General features: G+C 37.9%; 1 protein-coding gene across 1 annotated transcript in view; it reads right to left on the bottom strand.

The window, feature by feature from the left end:
- LOC134542566 (uncharacterized) overlaps positions 1-4,538 on the bottom strand; it is a 61,045-nt gene extending 56,507 nt beyond the window's left edge. The window contains exon 1 of the mRNA XM_063386937.1: positions 4,330-4,538. Within this exon, the coding sequence (XP_063243007.1) occupies positions 4,330-4,452 (123 nt within the window). The 5' untranslated portion in view covers positions 4,453-4,538. The remainder of the gene's footprint in view (positions 1-4,329) is intronic.
- Positions 4,539-24,025: the final 19,487 nt, after the last annotated feature.

Here is a 24,025-nt window from a genome sequence, read left to right as displayed (position 1 = left end):
ATACATCCATCGCAGGCTGAATCTCTTTGGCATAACAGCCAGTGTGAATAGGGACGTGGTCCAAAACTTCGAGGTACTAGGTCCTAGGCTCTGATTCGCAAACATGGGACTCCAATTCGCAGTGAAACCTTTAGCAAAGACACCTTTCTGCTTAAGGATCCGCACAATGTTGCCGACGTTAGCTTTGCGCTTTCATGAATAGAACTTCATCATGGGAAACAATGTTGAAAGCAGGTGATCATCCTTTATGTCTTTAGGCCTCATTTTTGTGGTTGAATGCACAGTGGAATTTTATTCACTTATTAGTTTCGGCAAGATATCCAGCCACTTGTAATTTCTGTTAGCTGCAAACTCAAAGCATTAAAAGTCACATTGGAGAATTCTTTTCCAAGATGAGTTTGGAAGTGTGACCTTACATGTCCATTGTGCAAAATTTCTACCATGGCCTTGGTAATGTCGGTCACGTTCTTTGATTTCACAGGTCTGGCCTAAGCGGCAGTAGGCATGCAGGTAGGAGGGTGCAGTTCGCGTGCAATTCTGGTTCCACTCATAGTATATAACCAGCTTCCCTCAGATCTTCGAATATGGAGAATATATTGTTGGTGTGCGAATAGTTTCTTGCAATAAGCGAAGCCAGCTGCAATCTAAGACGATCAACCAATGTGTTCAAGTCATCCCAATAAGCATAGTCAAAGTTCTGGCTACTTTCTGAACTTTTTGAAATCTCCACCATGTACCGCTAATTCAATGAATAGATTAGCGAGAATGTCGATTTTTTCATGATCTTCATCTTTATATATGCCAATTTCTGGATCATTATTGCAAAAATGTGCATTAGTTAGATCTAGCAGTTTTTTGTAATGACAATATCAACTTTATTGGCAACTAGACTTTATAGTAAGTTTTTTGGTTAAGAGAACATTAAACTATTTAATTTGTCTTTTTACCTTCAATGCCTTTGATGGATAGTTTATCCATTGGCATGTTTACAATTTTCCATAGATTGCCATACTATACTGAACTTAATTTTCAAGTTCTGTAATGACTAAATGTGATGTAAAAAGTTTAAATGTATTGGAAGTTAAATTTACAATTTGGTTTGAACATAATATGACTATGTATAGCCAATGTTTTGGTAAAAATAAGTAAAATAATTCATTATTGTCATAAAAACCATTGCAGCATGTGTTTTATGATAGAATTTTTAAAGAATAAAACAGAAAAATGGAGTGATGGTTTGAATTTAAATTCTTCGCTAGTTTTCGTTTAGTGATGTTCAAATGGCTATTTGTACTGCGAGCGCTTCAATAATTGCTTTATGATGGCTGTTCCTGGGAGTTTGCACATTTTATTCAATATTGGTAAGTTTTATTTAATTTTTTGGGCACAGTACTTTTTTTGTTTCCAGCACGGTCAAGACTATTGTCGAGAAAAATATTATAAAGGTATTGTATACATTACCTTTACAAAATCATTCTGGCAAGACATTTAGATTGCTTAAAGTAATATGTCGGTTACAACAATTGTGAATACAGACATCTTTTTGACTACCTATTTCTTCTCCTATTTAGCACACACAGAAAACAAATTGTAAAATCATAGAAGGATAATAATTGATTATTCATCTTCTTGCAGAGAAATAGAAATAATGACTGAGGTGGGAACAGCGAGACTAAGTTGTGAGAATGTAAGACAGTAAAGGGACAGCTGTGCAGGAACAATAAGTGTCCAGCAGAATTAAAACAATATAGCAAGAAAATAGTTATAAAGAAGATTAAACAACTCTTTGGAGATTATCCAACTGGAAATATACCTTAAAGTCAGAATTACAATAGCCTGTCAAATCCATCTGTCACCCAACTATCCATCAGCCACCAAGCAATTTACAACACTTAAATTTTTGCAAAAATTTCTCTAGTTAGATAAGTTTTACTATCATGTAAGGGTGATTATTCGACGTCGTTACTTTTCAGAACGGAAAGAAAAAAATCTGAAAACATGGTTTTCACACACTACACACGTCCCTAAATTGCTCCCAAGGGATGGTTTCGTAATTCCTACTAGAATATTAAAAAATAACATTTTACAGCCTAGATTATAATACCTATGCATTCACGCAATCGCCGACATTCAATGTTTATGTTTAATCATGTGGATTATTAATTTTTTTTGAAGAACTTTAGTCAATTTAGAAGTAGTTGTAATAATGAAATTCATTTAAATAATGACTGTATTGATGTTTTAAGGAATTTTTAATGCTTTAATTTCATGTTTGTTGTTTTATTAGAATAAGTACCTAATTGTATACATAATTATAATTGTTTCTTACTTCGCAATTTCTTTTATGTGCAGGATCTTCTGATGTTAACTTCTATATGTGAAATGGAATTAGCGTATTTTTAATTCTCCATAGTTAACTAAACTTGTGCTACACAAAGTTATTCACGATCGCGGGTAAACAATGACTGGCAGCAACAGTGTGAAAACACAGGTATTGTAATGTAAGCTATGAACTGTTATTTTTCACAAATCAGTAGGAATGGTAAATATGTAGAGTCGCGGTATATGCGGAAAAAAAATGCTACAAATCCAAAAATACTTTTATTCTATGCTCTTTCACTTCCTCTTTTCAAATCAACCGGCGGAGATAAGAAATTCCTAATACTTTAGGAGATATCGAATTTTTTAATTTTCATCACAATACCTGCGTATTCATGCTGCGAATACCATTGTTTCTTGTTTACGAGTATCTATTATGTTTCTTATTGGACAATTTTGTCACGTGACAGTTTCGTGATTGGCCAGTATTCAAATGAACCAATACGTGATTAATTATTTATTTATTTATTAATGTTCAGTCGGAGGTATCACGACGTAGGTGAACGACTACATCATTTCCTTATAATGGCAAAGGAAATGTACCCGCCTCCAACTTAGGTGGGCTTTTAACGTTTCTAATTTTAGTGTCTTATTTTTTATTTGGATATTGTTGCGCAAGTATTAAGTAACAAAAAAATTTTACGTGAGTTGTTAATGTTCATCATTTGTCCGGGTTTGTTAGGTCAGGTCAGTTACATTATAAATACTTTAAAACTACAGAACCATTGAAATTAACTCATTTTTAATGTACGCTTAAGTTTGAAAGTATTCATAATGTAACTGACCTGACCTAATCGACCATTTTAGTTCGTACTGTTCATCCTTTGTCCCGGTTTGTTTGGTCAGGTCAGTTACATTATAAATATTTTAAAACTAAACAGCCATTAAAATTAATTGACATTATTTTTTATGTCCGCTTAGTTTGAAAGTATTAATAATGTAACTGACCTGACCTAATCAACTATTTTATTTATTACGCATTCACGAACACACGGCAAAATAACAAAAATGGCGTCGTTCGAATGGTTGTACAGGTGTTGTATTGCTAAATTAAAAAATTCGATATCTCCTAAAGTATTTGGAATTTCTTATCTCCGCCGGTTTTAATGAAAATAGGAAGTGAAAGAGCATATAATAAAAGTAATTTCAGATTTTTAGAATTTTTTTTTTCCGCAAATACAGCTACCCTACATGTTCAAAATTAAAAAATTCGATATCTCCTAAAGTATTTGGAATTTCTTATCTCCGCCGGTTGATTTGAAAAGAGGAAGTGAAAGAGCACAGAATAAAAGTATTTTCGGATTTTTAGCATTTTTTTCCGCATATATCGCTACTCTACATATTTACCGTAGGAATTAAGGAACCATGTTTTCAGGGTATATTTAGGGCACCCTAATTCTTGAAAACTTTTTTTTTTTTCCACTTTTTATTTACTTAATGTTCCCGGAAGCCGCGACGTCCGATGCTGGTATTGTAATGTAAACTATAAACTATTTTTTTTTCATTCACAAAGTAGTAAGAACTAAGAAACCATCCCTTCAGAGTAAATTTACGGATGTGTATAGTGTGTGAAGCCATGTTTTCTGACTTTTTTTCTTTCTATACTAAAAAGCCGCGACGTCCGATAATTGCCACAGTTGACAAGCAAAATCCTTGCAGACTTTTTAGGTTATAATTTCATCCGTCCGTCCAACAAAAGTGCAATGCTACATACCTAACTTTCGATGAAGGCACGGATGAAATTGTTCATGCCGTCTCACTGACTACAGGCAGTGTTGGGTGATATGGACTACCTCCCAGTTACTTAGCAAGTCCGAAATAAAAAAAAATAAATAAAAGCCGCTAAAGGCTACTAAACACCATTTTTATGCCTTGAAAATTTAAAAGAAAGAACTCAAAGTACAAGAGCAACGTTTACATTGTTGAGTATTACCGGGAAAAAATTCTTACCTCCATCGGTAAAATACTTTTAATCTTTTTAATGTGATCTGATCCCTGGTCAAATATAAATACCCTAAAGCCTTCTTGAGTACCGCAAAACCGACAGGTTTCACCGTCTACTTCATTTAGCATTTTCCTATTTTGCTGTTATCTTCCTTTCAATTTCAACTACTGAATAGTAAACAACTAAATGTTTGTTTTAAGCGCAGACTCTTTTTGACCCTTATTCTCTCACTGTACCATTCCGCGTTTTATATGCCGGGAACAGCGTTCTACTCGAAGGGGGGGAAATGCTCTCAGGTCATCAGTGCTCCTCCTCTCGAGAAAGAGTCGTGATGGCAAGTCGTCTGTTGGTTATTTTGCGTGATCATATATTGCAGGGTTGTTTTTAATGTTCATTTTATGACGAGATCTACTATACTGGAATTAAGAAAGTTAGGATTGAAACGAGGGTAAAAGAGTGTTTGAACACCGGCCGATAGTTAATAAAAAGGAATAATGACTGTGCACCAGCAAATAGTCAGTGGAGCAGGGGACTTCTCATGGCAAAATAGGTTTCATCTATAGGCTACAATGAAATATTGCAGGCTTGTTGCACAACAGATCTAACCCTAGCTGTAGGCCACCAAGATGGTGCTCACAGAATAATAACTTGACGCCGACCGCCGGTGCTCCCTCTGGTTCGCACAGGCCGTTGTCACAGCAACACTTACTCTTAAGTGCGCCGAACACGCCCGAGCGTGATGTCCGCCGAGTGTGTGAAAGTGCGCCGCGACGAACACCAAAGCGACGTCAGCGTCCGGCCGGGTGTGGCAATGCGCCTAATTAATTATATAATAATTCTGTCAAATTAAAACAACTAAATTAATAACAATTTAAAAGAGGATTCATGTAAGGGAAATTATGTCTAATGGTTTTATAAGCATATATTTTGTAACTTGTCTTTAAGTCCAAAACTGGCCGGGTTGGTTTTCCCGCGTTTCACGTGGTTAGGCGCGAGGCCGCAGGGCGGTCTCGCGCTCAGTTACCGTTTGGAACTCGAAGGGGTCGGGCGTTCCGTGAACGTCGGGTCATCAACTTTAGCATCTCTTCAACATTTCAGCAATAGTGTAAGTTTTGTAAATCTTTTAATCAACTCGGCGCCGACCCCAACCCAGTCGCACGTTATTTCGTGCGGCTCTTAATTTATTAAATTCTTCCCACAAGGGAACTTTATTTTTCATACGTAAATCCATGTCCAGTTTAAGGACCGCGTAGTAGTGGTACGCGATTTTCGGCTGAATAGCCAACTAATCGTTATCGTCGTAGATCCTCTGTATTAAGTGTTGAGAATAACACTGACTAACTTTCGTCTTGTTCCTGTCTCCGTTTTCATAGTGCAAAGTGTAACGTGTATTTAAGTGACTAACTTTTATTTGTAGGAACTTTTACGTGTACGTCTTCAGTCGGCGTGCCCACGTCATTGTTAGAGACATTAATATTTCGTATCAGGCTAGACTGCAAACTATCCTGAACATAGAATCTTGCCTGCGTAGTTACGTGCCGGCCTAAGTTACGGCAACAGCCATTCATTTATATGCTAAACCTTTCATAGGGACGAGAAGCCATTGTTTCAGCTTGTTGATATAACTTTGCATTCTATCCTGGTCGCGCGAACCATCACGTTTAGAGGTACGCGTGTCATAGCGGTCCGACAACGGACGCGGCCAGTCTCGGGGCGTATGAGTGTATTGATACTGAATAAAGTGCAGTGTCCTGTAAACCGTTTTCCATTCATTTACAAGGCGTCCTGGGTGGCCTAAACAGCCCAGGTAATTTCTGAACGTTTTTTTCAAACTCCGAGACGCGCTCCTGCCTGCAGCCACGAGGCCGAACCCCCGTAAAACCCCTGAGATATTTCACAACGCTAATAATTAAATAAAAAGCTAAAACAGGCAGCGGGAGTGGCGTCAAACTCATTCGGAAATTTAACACACGATTTATTCAGATAACATGCGCTCTCAATTTACGCCTCGCTACTGCCTGTCGCGATCATAAACACTACCAAAAGTATAAGTTAATTACAACAGTTAAATATGCACCTGAAAACATGATACAGTGTAAAATATGTCTCTAGGTCTGAGGTTCTTATTAAAGGAATAAATACAAACAATTTAAGTGATTAGTAAGTTCAAAGTCAGTATACTGTCACTTACAGATTAAAGATGTCGAGGCCAAACAGTTAGGATGCAGGTACTTAATATGAATCTATTGTAGCGGAGTGTCCGAGCGACGAGCAGTATAGAGCATCTGGGCAACGTGACAGTCCTCTGTGCGGGCCAAGAACTGAATGACATGTAAGCACGCCAATCCCTACACCTGCTGCGCACTCAACTCAAGCGAAAACACAAACAAACATAAATGGGGAAGAGCTAACGTTTATACAAAACTATGGCACTACAATATACGAATCATTATAAATAAAACTGTGTACCTACATAAAATCTGAAATAACTTAAACTTGACAAATGAAACAACACACGTTAAGGCAGGGACTGTTAGCTGCATTTGGCTGTGCGAGCCACAAATTTTGGCTGCAAAGCAGAGCCCTGGTGATGTCATACCCCACACTTACCAGAGACAGCTTGGTAGGGCAGTAACACCAGGCAGTCACTAGAGCGAGTCCCTTTGTGCTGAAACGACAGTGGCACCTAGGCATACTATGATGGTACTGATTGCCCTTGGGAATTCTAGCACAAAAGCCACCAGGTGGTGCTGTGCGAATCACCTGGTGCTACTGTGGAAGAGGCTGCTGGGTGTGATGTGATGTAGCACCATCTCGGAAACCTCGGACTGTTGGATGGTCCAAAGGTTGGGACACCTAAGTATGACTGGCTGCACGAGCCACCAATCTTGGCTGCAGAGCAGTGCTCCAGCAATATCATTCCTCATACCAATGAGAGCATGCACAGGGGGACAATAATCCAGGAGAGAAAGCAGAGCGAAAACCTTGGTGCTGCATAGACAGTGGCAGCTAGGCATATACTATTGATCCTGAGTGATCCTGGCAATACTAGCCCTGCGAGCCACCAAGCACTGTTGTGCGAGCCACCTGGTGCTACTACAGTAGAGGTCACTGGGCATGAAGTGGCACCACCTCGGCAATCACTGGGTAAACCAGGAGGGGCTGCTGACGTGGCTTTGTAGCCATCCTTCGGCCATGGTCCTCTGTGGAACCTGGGGCTAGCATCATCGATGATCCAGCAGAGTAGTTGTTGGCTGCCCCAGCATGTCTCCATGAATTTATGGTGTATAATTCGGTAGGCCGCTTCTCGGTGGCGGGTGTGTGTGTCGGAGGGGAAGGCTAGCTAGCCCATCTCTCCCAACTTCTTAGTGCTTGCCCTCTTCTGCCGATGGATTCGGACACTCGACTGACTTTGGTGTGGAGCATCTTGTCCCTGTCATGTGTGAGTGACCAGCAGGTCGCCGACAAACCAGGGAAACAACAGACTTCCGGCACACATGCTGGCATATTCCAAGCACAGCATGCCCAGACATGACATGGTCCACTTGAGAAAGCTGGTGGATCGCTTGACTCAGTTTGTTAACCATCCTGATCAACATAGGGGGCACGAACCCCACATCGGTGAGACTGGGCTGTAGGTGGTGCCTAGTGTAGAGGCTTGAGGAGTATATTCTGTTTTACACTACCACCTGTCCTTACCCATGAGGAGATGAGTGGTGTGGATACCAAGGTAATTAGTACCAGCGGCGAGTTGATTTCAAGATTGCTATTCTCGTTTACTAATAGCATGACAGTGAGTCCTTAATTAGCAGGTCTGCATGGGATTTCACCTGATTTCTCAACTTTAATCCTATTACATCTGGTGTCACCTACGGATCTAGGCATGGGGGTACTCACTGTCTTGTGACTGCGGGAAACTGCTGAGAGAAGTTGGGGTCCTTTTCTGTGTATGTGCAGTACCTCAAGAACCATCAGTGATAAGTTTAATGTTGGGTGGTTGACTTCCGTAGTGGTCTTTGGAGAGGGAGAGGGGGAATTGACATGCAAATCCTTTGCTCTCTTTACCTTTGAGACTCCTATGGAACATACCAATAAACATGAGCCTATGTAGTGTAAGTTAGGGCATTTTTTACTTAATGAGTCACACAATTTTATTCAGAGTTATATTAAATTGGCGAATTTCTGCTACCAGTACCAAATTATCACTGAAATATATTTTTTTCAGGTGGAATTTAAACCAAAATAAACATCCATTACTCAGTCAAATAATATGCTTTGAGACAACTGAGAAGCACTATCATATGGGACGAACTTCCTCCTCCTTGGTGTCTACGAAGCCTACCTTCTCTTGCGATTGTTAGTCAGCATTCCACATCCCACATAAAATAAATAAATAGTATTTACCTAAACACACCACTTGGCGACAACTGTTGGCAAGAATCGAGACTACTTGCAACATGTTCTTTTGCATGAAATAAATTAAGTCTCGTCACTGAATGGAGCCAAAGACAGTTAAGAGTCATGTAGCCTCATAGACTAACTAGCCTCGTAGATCTGTAGCCTCGTAAACTTGTAGCTATATAATCTCGTAGCACTGTAGAATTGAGCTTCGTAGCCAGTTGAAGCCTTGTAGTCTTGTAGTCCTGTAGTCTCGTAGCTTCGTAGCCTCCTAGGGCCGTATTCCAAGACACAAAAATAAGGGGTTAGGTGTTGAATCTGCAATACCTGTACCCTAACCATATTCCAAGTGCATGATAGGACAGAGCCAGTCCCTTATTTTTAGGGCACTGATTTTTGGTGTCCGATCTGATGCCGATTTGATCCATAACTGTATATATATATATATGTTTCCTTTTTAATGAACTTTAATGGAACTTTTACGATTACAATTCGCCCCCCCCCCCCCTAATATTTTAAAAACAGCAAACATAAATACGACCAAAAATGCATCGTTTATTCTTGTACAACCAAAATTAAATATTTTATTTCACATTATAATTACATAGTTTTAAAAAATAAGCTAAAATTACGATGGATTCCACGAAGTACAACTGTTTATAGCCTCGCACAAGTCCTTGTTTATTAAAACGGCTGCCGATCTGATACCTTACAGGGGTTCAGTTAGGACATGTTTTGGAATATGACCCGAGAGTTAGGGTACGGCAGTTGGCCAACAAGGCAGTGCATATTCGCTACCTTAGTCTTGTAGCCGAATAGCAACTAGTCTTAAGACTATTTGTAGACAAATAATTTCTATGATGATGACTGTTGTAGCCAAAAGACTGTTGGAGCCATAGACCATTGAAGACAATGACTGTTGGAGCCAATGACAATTGGAGCCAAAGACAGTTGAAGCACTATATCCTATCGTAAAATTGGATCGCTTTCTACTGAGTTGAATGTACTTTTAATGTACCTCCTTTGCATTAAATATGCTTCCTTCTATACGAATTTGTGTTCAAATGGGTGTCCTTTTGTTAAATGCTTGACCTGCATATACATTACATTTTCGGTGTGTATATTGCGTGATCATAACGTGTTCAGTGTGTTCATTAAGTGTTTGGTGTTGCTACACTTACTCCCTTCTTCACTGGTGTAACTTCAATGTCCCCTTAAAATAACTTTGGGAGACTGGTGGATCTTTTAGTTTCAAAGGCAAAATAATAACAAAAGTTATTCTGTCTAAATATAAGTCCCTCTATGTTTATCTAATTATTAATTACTTTCACATAAATAAAAAAAACATGAATTCCACAACTTCATTTACATATACAGATTGACAAACATGTTAAAATTATAGCATTCAATTAATTGTTTGACAAATATATTAAAATTGTATTATTTAATGAATGGGTTGGTATATATATATATCAAAACTACAACATTTAATGTATGAGCTGGCCCCAATTAGATTATTACTATTAAGTTTCATTTGGCATAATTAAAACAATCAGAAACAATCAGTTAACAATTCCAGGGAATTTATTTTTAGGGTTTAGAGAATTAAAGTGCCATAATACATATTTTTGGCTATTCCAGTCTCTTGGGTGGAGTTAACGAATTGTCACGCTACAGACATCTCTAAAATATCTGGAGGATTGGAGATTTGACATTAGTTGTCCGAAGGTGATGTGTTACGTAGTACCAGGGTGCCTTAGTCGTCCTGCTTACCGGAGGAAGGAGTCGAGGGTGGTGTAGTCATGTCCACACCCGGCTCTTGGACCCTGTCTGTGAACAAGCCCGAATCTAACATGATCAGAACTGGTTCACAGACAGTCAGTAAACTGGCAGAAATTGCCCACTGAAAACGGTGGCAAAAATTCACCAGACAGGAAGGTGGCTTCTAGCATCAGCAACGTAGCCCGCCAGGATGGGAAGCTCGCGAACATGCGCAGTTGTCGCAGGCGTTTCCATAATTTAAAATAATTGGTAAAATTTAGCGAAGTATAACTATCTCTACTAGGCATGCAGACTGACTAATTACTGGTTAAGAAATGAATTTAGGGACAACATCCCTTGCCTAGCTGACTACATATTTGAACAACGACCGGATTATCCGAGGTGGTCAGTCTGCTCGCGATGCGCGGAGTGTCTTAGTGGTGGTAGCGACTCTTATTAAAAAGGCGAAGACAATCGAAAGAAAGGGGGGAGACTTCGGCTTCCGGACCGAAAGGTTCCGAAGATTTCCGAGGGGGTGTTCGAGAAATACTGACTTTGATTTCTCGAAGTAGGTCTTAGCGGCCGATTGCAGCGCGACCTACAGAGGGGTGTCCGAAACAATAAGAGATCGACTCGTGCATCTCTCGCACGAGGCGACTTCGAAAGCATGGAGCTTATGGAGGGGACTAGTGCAGCGCTCTGGTGGCTTGGAAATGAACTACGGGGCACTGCTTGTTGCGTGAGGTGCTTGGGGGTAGGCGTTTAGTGGGCGTTCAAACACCCAGGGGAAATAACCCGCAAATCTGCCACGCGAGGGCAGAAGCTGTACATTCGAAGACTGATAGGAATCCTTGAGGTTCGGCCGATGTTAGTGGCCGGTCAGTGAACTGGGTATGGTTCCCTGGAAAGGCAGTGGAATGGTGGGATGGTGTAAATGTGCTACTATGGTGGGAAAGGCCAGAGACGAGCCGGAACGCTGGTTAAGACGACTCGCGGGTGTGCCCCTCGGTGCTTGCCTCAGGAGAGCTCCGAGAAGACAGTGCCCTGGGAGAACGCCGAGATAAGCCGTTTTCATCACGGCTCGGAGGAGAATTACAGGCTATGGCCGTGCGTCAAAGTGGGGATAAAATGAGCGCACCTGCTGACTCGCAAAAGACTCGCTAAAATCAGATTTGGCTCTAGGAACTGGCCTGACAAATATTAAATGGTAGTATACAGAGAGCGGAAAAGTTTAAGTTTTAGCAGCAAAAATGACTGCTATAATTATTTTTCAAAATTCAAATTTAAAATTGTTTCAAAAAATGCTAATTGGCGGCACAGTGTATACATTGCATGTTCATTGTGTGGTTATTGTTTGAACATAGTGTGACCATAAAGTGTACATTGCCTGACCAGTGCATGTATTTAATGTGCATTACATCTTCGGTGTGTACATTGTGTGGTCATTGCATTGTCATTGCATGTACATTGCATGACCATTCCATGTACATTGTGTGACCATTGCGTGGATTTCGTGTGCACTGCATGTACATTGCATGTAATGGCATATTAGAGCAATTGGAGCTTTTGGACCAATTGGAGAAGTTGGAACAGTTGAAGCTTTGGAGCACTTGGAGCTGTTGGCCAATTGGATCAATTGGAGCATTGGAGCACTTGGTGCTTTGAAGCAATTTGAGCAGTTGGATCTTTTGGAGCAGTTTTAGCATGTAGAGCTGTTGGAGCAATTAGAGATTAGGAGATCTTGGAGCATTGGAGCTCTGGGATCAATCAGAGCTTTGGAGCTCTTGGAGCACTTGGAGCATTGGTGTAGTTGTAGCCTACTGTATATTGTCAAGATTGTATTCACGTGAGGATATCGTATCACACCACATCGAATTTTCGTTTATATGTGCATCCTTTTTCAATGTGCTTGCCTTTTTAATGTACTTCCTTTTTTTTTTACTAATGTGCTCATTTTTTTTAGAAACTGCTATCATTTTGTCGATGAAAGAGAATATATTAATTTGTGCTCAGGACATGATTGGCTTCATGGTTCGGAATTGACTGGTATATTGGCGTGACATTGAACATGATCTGTTTAAAATTATGGTCGCATTTCGGTGAATGAAATCTCTTGGTTCGGAGATGCTTGGCCTATGCGTATGATTTTGAACAGGAACTGTTAAAATGTTCGTCGAGTATCGACGACAGAAATACCACTTGACAAGTGATTCGATGTGTTTGACCACCTACTGGATGCACCTGGTCACCAACAGGGCCGCCGAGAGGGGGGGGGGGGGGCAAAAGGGGCAAATGCCCAGGGGCCCGGTAGCTTTAGAGGCCCGGGCGCCCGGCTGGGAAGTGGAAAATAAATGGCTGGAAAAACATTTCCCCCCTGCTATTAAAACAATTTGTACACATATATATATATAATTGTTTTGTGTGTTCCTAAAACTACAGTCGATAACCAATAACCTAACCGAGCAGAAGGTACTTGTAACATTCAGTTCACACCAAAATACTTGCCTAGTAGCAGAAATGGGAACGTTACAGGGACGTCGGAAGAGGGAGGGGGGGGGGGGGCAGCAGAGGCGAGTCGCCCCCGTGCTGTTATGCATGGGGGGGGGGGGGTGAGAGTAGCATTTCGCCCCCCTCCTTTTCCCAGAATAAATGTTTGGTCCTAGTAGTATTTTTCTCAACCAGTAGTTACAAACGTTGCATTGGTGATCACATTGATTAGAAAATAAAATTTATGATTGTCAATGTACTGTAAATTGATTGCAAATTCCTAGATGGTATTTTATTTAAATTGTACTACACCTACTGTCAGAGTAGTATTTAATACATACTACGTCATCAAATTATTGGAATGGTATATTTAATATTTTGGTTCGGTAACTCATTAAATAGCACAATTTTGCATCTAAAATTCCAAATTTTTCCGGGGGAGGGCCCCCGGACCCCCCGCTCTACAACTGAGGTAAGTGTGCTACATCTTTTTGCCCCCCCCCCCCCCAGTAATGAAAACGTTCCGACGTTCCTGGAACGTTATAAATAATTAATATGTATTACAAATTTTTCAATGTAATGAACGTGGTTCAGTGTGTTTGATGTTTTCGAAGATATAAAATTGATTATTACTTTACATTATTTTAATAATATTTACATTCAGAATAAATTATTATACTTATGTATTTTAAACACTCATATAATAATGCAAATTCTGATTACCAGTTAAGATTTTTTTTTAGCAATATATACATCAAAATTAATTATTATTTGTATTTTGATAGATTAACAATGTAAAAGTGCACTGAGATAATACATGCAAATGCTCTTTTTTTTTGCGTAACTAGGAAATCATTATGTATGTTCAAATGAAGGATACAATTTTATGATACCATATATATTTATGGTATAGGCCTACGTAGTAGTGGTATGGAAAAAAAAAAAAGGAAGGGGTCCTACTACCCCAGCTGCCCAGGGGCCCACAAATTCTCTCAACGGCCCTGGTCACCAACTGCTCGCGCCTTGTTGCTGACTGGACAAGCCTAGCTGACAACTGGTCATGTTGGGCACAAACTGAATGCACCTGGACGCCGATTACATGCCTGGATACTGAATAGAAAGGCTTAACTACCGTCAGAAGGGGTGACTTCGGTCACAGGGGTGACTATGGTCACATAACCTGAAAAAACTAATAATATGAATTTTTCGCAATACAAAATTTATTTTATGTAATTTACAAAATTTATTTTATGTAATTTTTTTCAATAATCATGTGTGACTATGATTCATTAATATAAAAAATAATGGTTCTGCAAATACTGAATAATATTTTCCGAAAAAAAATTACCCATGATTGTACAATTTTTTATGGTTTTTGCTATGTTGGCTAAACTGCTCTTGTATCATTTATGAAACAACAAGGATGCTGGTTGATGGTATTTTAGCTGTGTTAGCAACAGCATCCTGCACATGTTGGTAAGTTTTCGTTAAAAAGTATTACATTTTAGAGAAACTAAAATTTATTTTATAAAATTTGGTTATTGTGAAGTAATTTTTGGGGTGACATCGGTCACAAAGTTGAAATGACATCAAATTCAGGTGTCTCTAAGAATGGCACCACAAGAAAAAGAATAAGACAAAAGGGGCATGGCTACACTTCAGACAGTGAGGATAGTGGACAAGAAATGTCGCTTCATGATTCAGAACCTGACATGGATTTCGAATATTTGTTACCGGTAAGTAACAATGATGGTGGAATGGATGAAGTTGTGGCACCCCGAGGAAAGAGTGAGAAGCCTGGTATTGGTAAATATGTCATTGTGCTCTGCAGAGGAAAGCGTTCCGAAAAACATTTTATTGAGGAAATAGCTGAAGATACCAGATTTGAAACAATGGCTGGTGAGCACAACGTCCAGTTTTTCAAGAGAATACATGAAGTGTTTGTGGTGGATAGCAAGGAACCATCCTTAGTTGCAACTACAGACATTGTGAGGGTGCTGTTATCACCAAAACAGCTTCGAAGAGGAAGATTCCAGTTTGTGGAGGATGAAATTGCTAACTTTTCGTTGTAACTAATGTTTCTGTTTTGTGATGTTTGATTTTACTTTGCTATGATGTTATCTGGGTAACTTATCCAACTTACATGAATCATTTGTAAGTGGAAAGTTACAATGCATTTAAATGAGATAAAACACAATTATAATGTATTATAATGACAAATAAATGAAAATGGAAACACAAATCATTACCAGACTTAATTGTAATAGATAAGAGTTAATGACTGAATACACCCCTGACCGAAATAACTGATATTCGAAGGATAAATGCAGGTGACCGGAGTCACCCCAATACTGGGGTGACATCGGTCATTTAGTTAACAAAACTTTAACAAAAAAATATGAATGCTATTTTTTTTTCTTCATTCAGTACCTATGTAGACAAAAGTTACAGGAACACATCGACGAAATTTAACATTATTCTGATCGATAACAAATTGTAGGTAATAGAGAAAGGTACTTTTTTGACCTAAGTCACCCCATCCGACGGTACCAACATGATACATCCGGTCACCTAATGGATGAGCTTTTCTGGACACTGAATATACATGACTGGCCACAGACTGGAGGTGTCAGCCAACAACTACTGGGTATGCCTAACCACCAACTGTTCATGCCTAACCTAACAGCCTGAATACATGACTGACCACTGACTGGATGAGTCTGGCCGTCTATTACGAGCCTGGCTATTGAAAAGACATGTCTGGTTAATCAACTGTTATGTATAACTGACTCAAAAACACATGTCAAGGCATGCAAAAGACACGCTTCGCCTTCCAAGAAGACTGTAGAAATCGAGAAATGCTAGTAATTTATCTGTTTTTGCTCTTGTTGTAATGTAGGATTAATGAAATAAAATTTATTTTGTAAAAGAACTTGTGGTGTTTTATTTCTTGCACCTGTACTAACCTTTATGATAATTTGAATTAAATAATTATGCTTTTAACTGAACTTATATTGATTTGCATTGACCAAGGATCGAGCCGAGGATGGATATCGTTAGAATAAATCATTATTTTAATAAGTGGTGTGTTTGTTGAATTTTGGAATTTTTCTGGAATTTTTAGGTCAATAATTAAGAATTTCCTAGATGTTGTTCAAATATATGAATAACAGATACTGTGAGAGATAACTGTCTGTTAATTAATAATACTGCTCTCTAGTGGCTTAGAATTAAACTAACATGATGGGAATGCACTCTTGCAGATGGCATGTGTACTATGTGATTCTAGTGCTCTTTGTATCGATGACAGAAAACAATATGGCGGCAATGTCGTTCTAGCAGGTGATGTGTGTTAACTAGTGCTATTGGTAGCGAGTACTGAACACGAGATGGTGGCTCCAAGATGGTCACCATGGTCAAGGTCAAAGTAAAAGGTCAAGGTCAAAGGGCAAATAAACAAAAATCAAGCTAACATGGTGGTAGTGCACTGTAGCAGACGAAAACCAGATTGTGGCCTTCAGCAGACGAAAACAATATGGCGGACATGACATCATACTATTTGCAGGGGCGCAACAACTAAATTTCCAAAAGAGGGGGGCAATATACCTTTTTATAAAGAATAATCGATCCCCCCTATTGAAGCGGGGGGTCGGGGGGTCCTCCCCCAGGCAAATTTGTATTCCAAGGTGGAAAATGGTGCTATTTAAGCAGTTTTATTAGCTATCCAAAAATTGATTACACAGCACTTTCTTGTACCCGTTTGCCTCCACTTCAAGGTTTCAGAGGGGGGGGGGGGCAAAATACCCTTGTCCCCCCCTGTTGTTGCGCCCCTGACTATTTGGCGATGTATATACCATGGCATTGGTGGCAGGAAGTCAGTCTGCTGGCGGCTTCCGTGGAGTAGGGATATATAATCATTTTTTATTTTTGCCCTCGCTGGGTTCGAATCAAGGACATTAGAATGTGTTTTGAATAATATTTTATTAATATTGAATTATTTTTTAAATTTTTAAAATTTTTCCCTTTAAACCCTGATAATATTTACCTATTTTCAAGATGGTGGGCGTAACAAAAAATGCAATGATCTAGAATCCTAGGTGGTGTCTGTAATGAAACGCACAATGATTATGTTATACATGACCAAGATGGTGGGCATAACTAAATGTGCAACATTTCTAGAATCTAAGATGGTGGCTATAACGAAATGTGCAATGGCGTTGTGAAATAATTTTTATTAAAACATTAATAATTAATTTTTTATAAATCTTAAAGTTTTCCCGATATTCTAGCATAAAAAGATCGATTTTCATTATGGTGGACATAATGATAATTATTGCAATAGTTACATCATAATTAAAAAATGCCATCCTAATTGTCAAGGTCATGACCTCGGAGGCTTAGGGAGGCTGTAGATATGGATTCTTAAGGCTCAATATTGACATTTTAGCCGTTGGCATTTTTGATAACTAAAACAGGAAAAATATTCTCAGAACAGATTTTTTTTTTCTTCGAAATCGGGAAATTTTTATAAATTTTGAGTCATTTTGGGTTATTTAGAGGAATTTTGAAGGTCAAGGTCATCCAAGATGGCCGCCATGATGTCACAATCCAAATGGCAGAGATCGGCTTTACCTCCACAGCCTGAAGACTGGGCACAGATCGCCATTTGTACACTACCGTACTCTTTACATTTAAGTTTATTATTCGAACTATGTGTGTCTTTGTTTCACTGAGTAACAAAAATTGTAGTAGTAATTTTTCATAGTAAGTAGTAAAAAAAAGTTAGTAATCATGTAACATAAAATGTGTTTATTGGTATATTATTTTACTATTACCATGTAGTTACCACAATTAATACTGTTAATTTGATAGATGATAAACATACTAAAAATTGTAATAATGTCACGGTTCGAAATTTTCCAGGGGTTTTTAGATTAATGATTACGAAGAATGTAAATATGCTTGTGCATTAAAAACCTATCCTAGATCTCGAAAATAATTTAATATTTAAAACTAACGAAGAAAGTAGAACGTTCATGGGAAATGAAAATATATTTACACTAAATTCAGTCACCTCCATGAAAATGCGAACAATGGAGCTGACAGTATCGAAGACTGTAAATACATACCTGAAGCTCACAGGATCGAAAACCGCGATCAAACATTTACCTCGTTTAGGGTAAAATTTCAATCCGGATTGAACCTGGAGTGTAGTTAACTAGGAGTGAATGTGTAACGAACATAGACTGACGAAATGTTTTTATGCTAAATATCACAATCCAGATTGAAATGTAAACAAGATCGAAGTTGGAGTCAACATGGACTGAAAATGTTGTGGTGCGATCTAAGCTTTTTGGCGATGTATATACCATGGCATTGGTGGCAGGAAGTCAGTCTGCTGGCGGCTTCCGTGGAGCAGCAATCTTAAAATATGTTTTTCAATCATTGCGTCCAACAATAACTCTACTTCCATCTATGTCCACACATTACTCTGCTCTTTTTTTGCCATTTTCACAAATTATGCCTGAAATGCAACTAGACCAATAACAAACAATGCAATATGGCGGCGGCTTGCTCGTGCGTGTTTTCTTTTCACTCCAGTCCATGTTTAAAGTAAAATCTCAATCCGAATTCTTCAGTCCAGTCCACCTCAACAAGTGGAGTGGATTATCTCACTTCACTCAAACTTCAGTCCACAACAAAGTGTTTTAAATAAAATTTCAATCTAGATTCCTCACTCCACTCCAGGTTCAATCCGGATTGAAATTTTACCCTAAACGAGCTAATTGAGACCAAAACGTTGGAAACGACGTTTTAAAATAAATTACATTGATCAAGCTTGCGATGATACCTGGGTCGATGACTAAAGTGACTTTGAGGCTGGTGTTAAAATAGAAGACTCCACAGAAATTAACAATGTTTATTATACAATTAAATGAAGATAATGGCAGCAGAATAGATTAATTATGCATCAGGGGAAGATCCTAACATATTGGTCGACAGGTTAATACATCTACATGTTTCGCTGTGTGCAGGAAACTATTGGCACATAAAAGAAGTAGCCTTCATACTTAAAGAACTGAGCGATACCGGCCATATACAATAATGAAGAAAAAAAATTGAAAAAGAAAATTATATATTATAATTTGATCTCAAAAGTAATTGTTTTATTTCTCGAAATATGATTTACATTTAATGCTGAGATCTCGTAATAAAACTTAAAACTGAAACATGTAAAAATCATCACTATTGACTGACAAAATGTAGAGTAAATAATAAAGTCATACCAGAATCAGATGGAACAAATGTAGATGGAGAAGTTGGAACAATTAGGGCAATTGGAGTACTTAGAGCATTGGAGCTCCTGGAGCAATTGGATCTTTGGAGCATTTGGAGCTGTGGGAGCAATAGGAGCATTTAAGTATTTGGAGCTTTGGAACGCTTTGAGCAGTTGAAGCCAAAGACAGCTGAAACTGTTGGAGGCAATGTCTTTTGGAGTCAGTGACTTTTGTAGTTAGTGACTTTTGGAGCCAATGACATTTTGAGCCAAATTCAGTTGTACGTATCTAAGACTGTTGGAGGCCAAGACATTTTAATTCATTGTATCCTACTGCATCTTGAGACCGATTGTGTCCTTCTATTGATTCTGGATCGTTATGACTGTAGTTAGGTCGATTGGCCTCGTATTTTGGAGACATCTGGTCTATAGCCTGCTATAGTACATGGCCTGGCCTCGTGGTCCGAAGTCACTTAACCTATAAATCTAACATTGTACAAGACCTGGTTGGAAGGTATTCTAAGTATTGAAAATTTAGACTTCCGTGGTAGGAATAGTGACAATATATTTGTTTCGTCGGAGAGATATCTTTTTTAGAGTCCTTTTCATAGAGAGATTGTTAAAAAAAACTCCACAAAAGTTAATGAAAAGCTGTATTTTTATTCTTTTTAAATTTTTATTTACTGTATATCGTACTGAGGACGGTAATCAATCAAGTCATACATTATTATAATAATTAAATATTTTAATGAATTTGGGAATTTTTCCCGAATTTCTGGCATACAAATTAAGAATTTTTAAGATGGCTGAATGCAAGATGGCGGACATCCTGCACACTAGCAGGCAAAAGTTAAACTAATATGACGGCAGCATCAACTATCAGAAGAAACAATATGTTGGATACAAATTGACGGCCTCCAGCAGTATGGAACAAGATGACGAGGTCGATGTCATACTAACTGGCGATAATATATATATACCTTGGCATTAGTGGTGGGCTGTCGGTCTAGCGGTGGCTTCCGTGAAGGAAGGATCCATCACCATTTTTTTTGTCCTCACGGGGTTGAACTGAGGTCTCCGGTCTTTATGATTAAGTATATTGAAAATAAAAATTTTATTAAAATCTGGTTTATTAATTTTTTGTTAATTTATAAAATCCATTAAAAACTAATAATAAATATGGTTTTTCAAGATGGTGGCCATAACGAAAATTGTAACGTTCTAGAATCCAAGATGATGAGCATAATGAAAAGTGCAATGTGTCTAGAATCCAAGATAACAATCGTAACAAAACTTTGCTACGGTGACGTATCAATTCAAAATAAATATTTTAAATTAAAATTTTATTATTTTAATATTTTAGGAATTAGAATTTTTTTTCCTATTTTTTATCATAAGAATTACGGAGTTGTAAGATGGCAAGTGTAACGAAAATGAAACGTTTCTAGTGTCCTACATGGCGGGTGTGACATAAGCAATTTTTTTTAAATATTATTTAAATTGTAATTTAAAGTTTTTCAAATATTTTATACCTACCTATATTACATGTTTATTCTCGCCGGGAAGCAATCCAAGGACTGGGATGGACTGCGTAACTAAACATTTGAAGTAAGCATTTTGAAAATATTTTTATTTAATTTTTTGATCATATTTAAAAACTTTCAAGTTTATGGTCAAGGTCATGACTTAGGAGGCTTAAAACGGCTTGTATATGCGAATTTTAAGCCACTTTGTGGACTTTGGTTTCTTTAAAAGGCAAAGATCTTTTGATGCATTCCGAATTCCGAATTTTTGAATTTTTGAGGAATAAAACAGGAAATTTTTCTTTAAAACAGGATTTCCCCCTTCAAAATAGGGAAATTCCTAAGAATTTTGAGTAATTTTTAGTCCTTGGCATTTTGAGGACGTCACAATCAAAGATGGTGGTCGGCTGCACAGGCTCCACAGCCTGAAGTCTGTGCCCGGACCGGCTATTCTATACTACTTATGTTTAAAAAGGTTTAAGTTAACAGATGCCTCTATGTTCATAAATCATATATATATCAATATGTTATTTATAAATTTGTTATGTATTTTTAGCATACTTTATGTTTATTGGTATGGGTAATGGTGCACATGTTAAAGACATGCCTATTCAATACCAATATAAATTTTTAAAAGTTTTATTTACAAACAATTATTGTTTTCATAGCATACCTTATGATTTATGGTTAAAATTAAAGGTGTGATCAAGCGCATCTTCCGGTAATTTTGTTTTTGAGCAGGGGGTGGGGGGTGGGATAGCCCCTTCCAAAATTTCTTCCTAGAGCCGCGCCTGAGGTGTGTAGGTTACAAGACACTTGCTTTCGTTCCAGCTATTACAGATTATGTCAAAGTAATTGTTTACTAGATTCAAAACCATTTTACTCCCACAATGGAGGAAAAATTAAGCCTTTACTAATGAGTAATTTTACACGATCAAAAATGTTAAGAAACAACAACACATTGCAACTGTATTTTTACCGAAGGTCTACGTAAACATACACAATATTTTGTTCGTATTAAAATACCAATCAATTTTTAGATTCAAACCTAGATTTTTGTAAAAACACACAAAGGCGATATTTTTAAGATATGATTTGTATTGTATTTTTACAGTATTTGCTATATTGCGTGTAAATTCATACGGCAAGTTTTCATAACATAGCCACATGTAGGTACCTTTAAAAACTTGTAAAAATACATGTACTTACAAGGTGGAAAAAAACTTTTTTTACGGTGATAGCCACACTGGGATACATGTAAGTAAATTAAAACCTGTTTTAATAGTGTTTTAAAAATCATACTGTTTTTATGTAAAATTACACATAGCTGGTTGGTATATTATTATCACAACACGAAGTTTATGTACTACATGTTAGAGTACTTTTGCGAATACATTTTGCGGTGACTTGATGTAGGCTTTTGGACATACGCCATTGCTTAGCACATGTATGTCTGCAGAAGAAAACTACAAAAAAACACAAATGACAAAAAACACAAATCAAGCAAAAATTGCTGTTGTCAGGATTTAACGCCACACAATATTCCACAACAGGAATATGGTCAACAAACAAAGTAAAAACAAAGAAAAATGGACTAACAGAACGTACAGTGTTTCCGTACCATGTGCGTCTCTGCCTGAGGACGGGAGCAGATAGCAGTTCCCGAAACGTCGCTTGTTTCTGTTTTAGAAAACTGTTGTGTTTGTTTCGTCTTTTCGTTTGGTCGTGTTTTTGTCTCGTTTTGACTGTTGTGCTGAATTTTTTGGGTTCAATATTTTTTGTGCTGTCATCATTTGTGGGGTTTTTTCCGTTTCTCTTTTTTTTTTTTTTTTTTTTTTGGAAAACTATCGTGTTTGTTTCGTATTTTCGTTTTGCTGTGTTTTTTTGTCTCGTTTCAACTGTTGTGATGAATTTTTTTGGGTTCGGAATTTTTGTGGTCATCATTTGTGGGTTTTTTTTCGTTCTGTTAGTCCATTTTTTTTTGTTTTTTCCTTGTTTGTTGACCATATTCCTGTTGTGGAATATTGTGTGGCATTAAATCCTGACAACAGCAATTTTTGCTTAATTAGTGTTTTTTGTCATTTTTTTTGTAGTTTTCTTCTGCAGACATACATGTGCTAAGCAATGGCGTATGTCCAAAAGCCTACATCAAGTCATGCACTCCCATTGCACAAATCTTTCAAAGATAACATTTTGCGGTGGAAGAAATCCAGAACAATCGTTGATTTACACTGCAACATTTTTTACACCAGTGTTTAATTGTTAGAATATTACCTACATTTCAAGTAAAATCACATATTGCATTTAGAAGTAAATTTTGCACAAGGAATGTTGGCTAACATGCACACAGGAATCAATTTGACAAAATTTACACTTTTTGATAGTGTTTCAAAATACGTACTGTTTGTGTAAAATTGTTCTAAACATGTTGGTGTATTAGTATCACAACACGATGTGTGTTTTTTTCTTACTTCATGTAAGTTTTTCACAAGAAATATTAGAATTAACACTGTCAGAAGAAACGAAAATTTACATGTAAACAGTGTATTTTTACACTAATATTGACTTTTTATAATATAAACCTAAATTTGTTGTAAAATTAAACGATGTATTGGTAGTTTCGTACGAGGAATGTGTAAAGGTACATCAACTGTTAATGTTTTTTATAATTCTATGAAAAAAGTAAAAAAAAAAACTTATATCGGATATAAAATTACACAATTTTTCAATTTGTGTACAGTGTAGGTTCAAGTTACGTGCCCACTGGCGCGAAGCGAAGCGAGGAGAAGAAGAGCGTTTATTCCGCGGGGATAAGCTCCATGTCGGTGGATGAGTGCACGCACTGCAGGCGAGGCGAGGCGAGGAGAGGCGAGTAGAGGAGAGGTGAGGCGAGGCGAGGCGAGGCGAGGAGAGGCGAGTCGAACAGTCTGGAGGGCCAGCGAGCGGTCTCCTTGGCATCCTTCGGCCACTTCCGGGTCTCTTCGGCGCTTGGCTGTTACACGCACACTGTATGTTCCATGAACATATGGTATACTCGTTAGTATTGCCATTAAAAATATTTTTGTCTTCAATTTATAAATTGTGCATAAAACCACTTTGTTACAAAAATTTCGATCTGGAGAAAAAAGGAAATTGTAGAAACAAAGTGAGGATACTAGATCTTTGAAGACAAGCCTCGAATTCTGTGAAATAAAAAAATAATAAAAAAACAGGTTTTATTTGTAGCAGTGGAAATATTTAAAATATAACATAGAA

The sequence above is a fragment of the Bacillus rossius genome, assembly GCF_032445375.1.
Source record: "Bacillus rossius redtenbacheri isolate Brsri chromosome 9 unlocalized genomic scaffold, Brsri_v3 Brsri_v3_scf9_1, whole genome shotgun sequence".
In the NCBI taxonomy this organism is placed as follows: domain Eukaryota; kingdom Metazoa; phylum Arthropoda; class Insecta; order Phasmatodea; family Bacillidae; genus Bacillus; species Bacillus rossius.
Note: the sequence above shows the minus strand (reverse complement) of the source record. Positions and strands in the feature narration are given on the sequence as shown.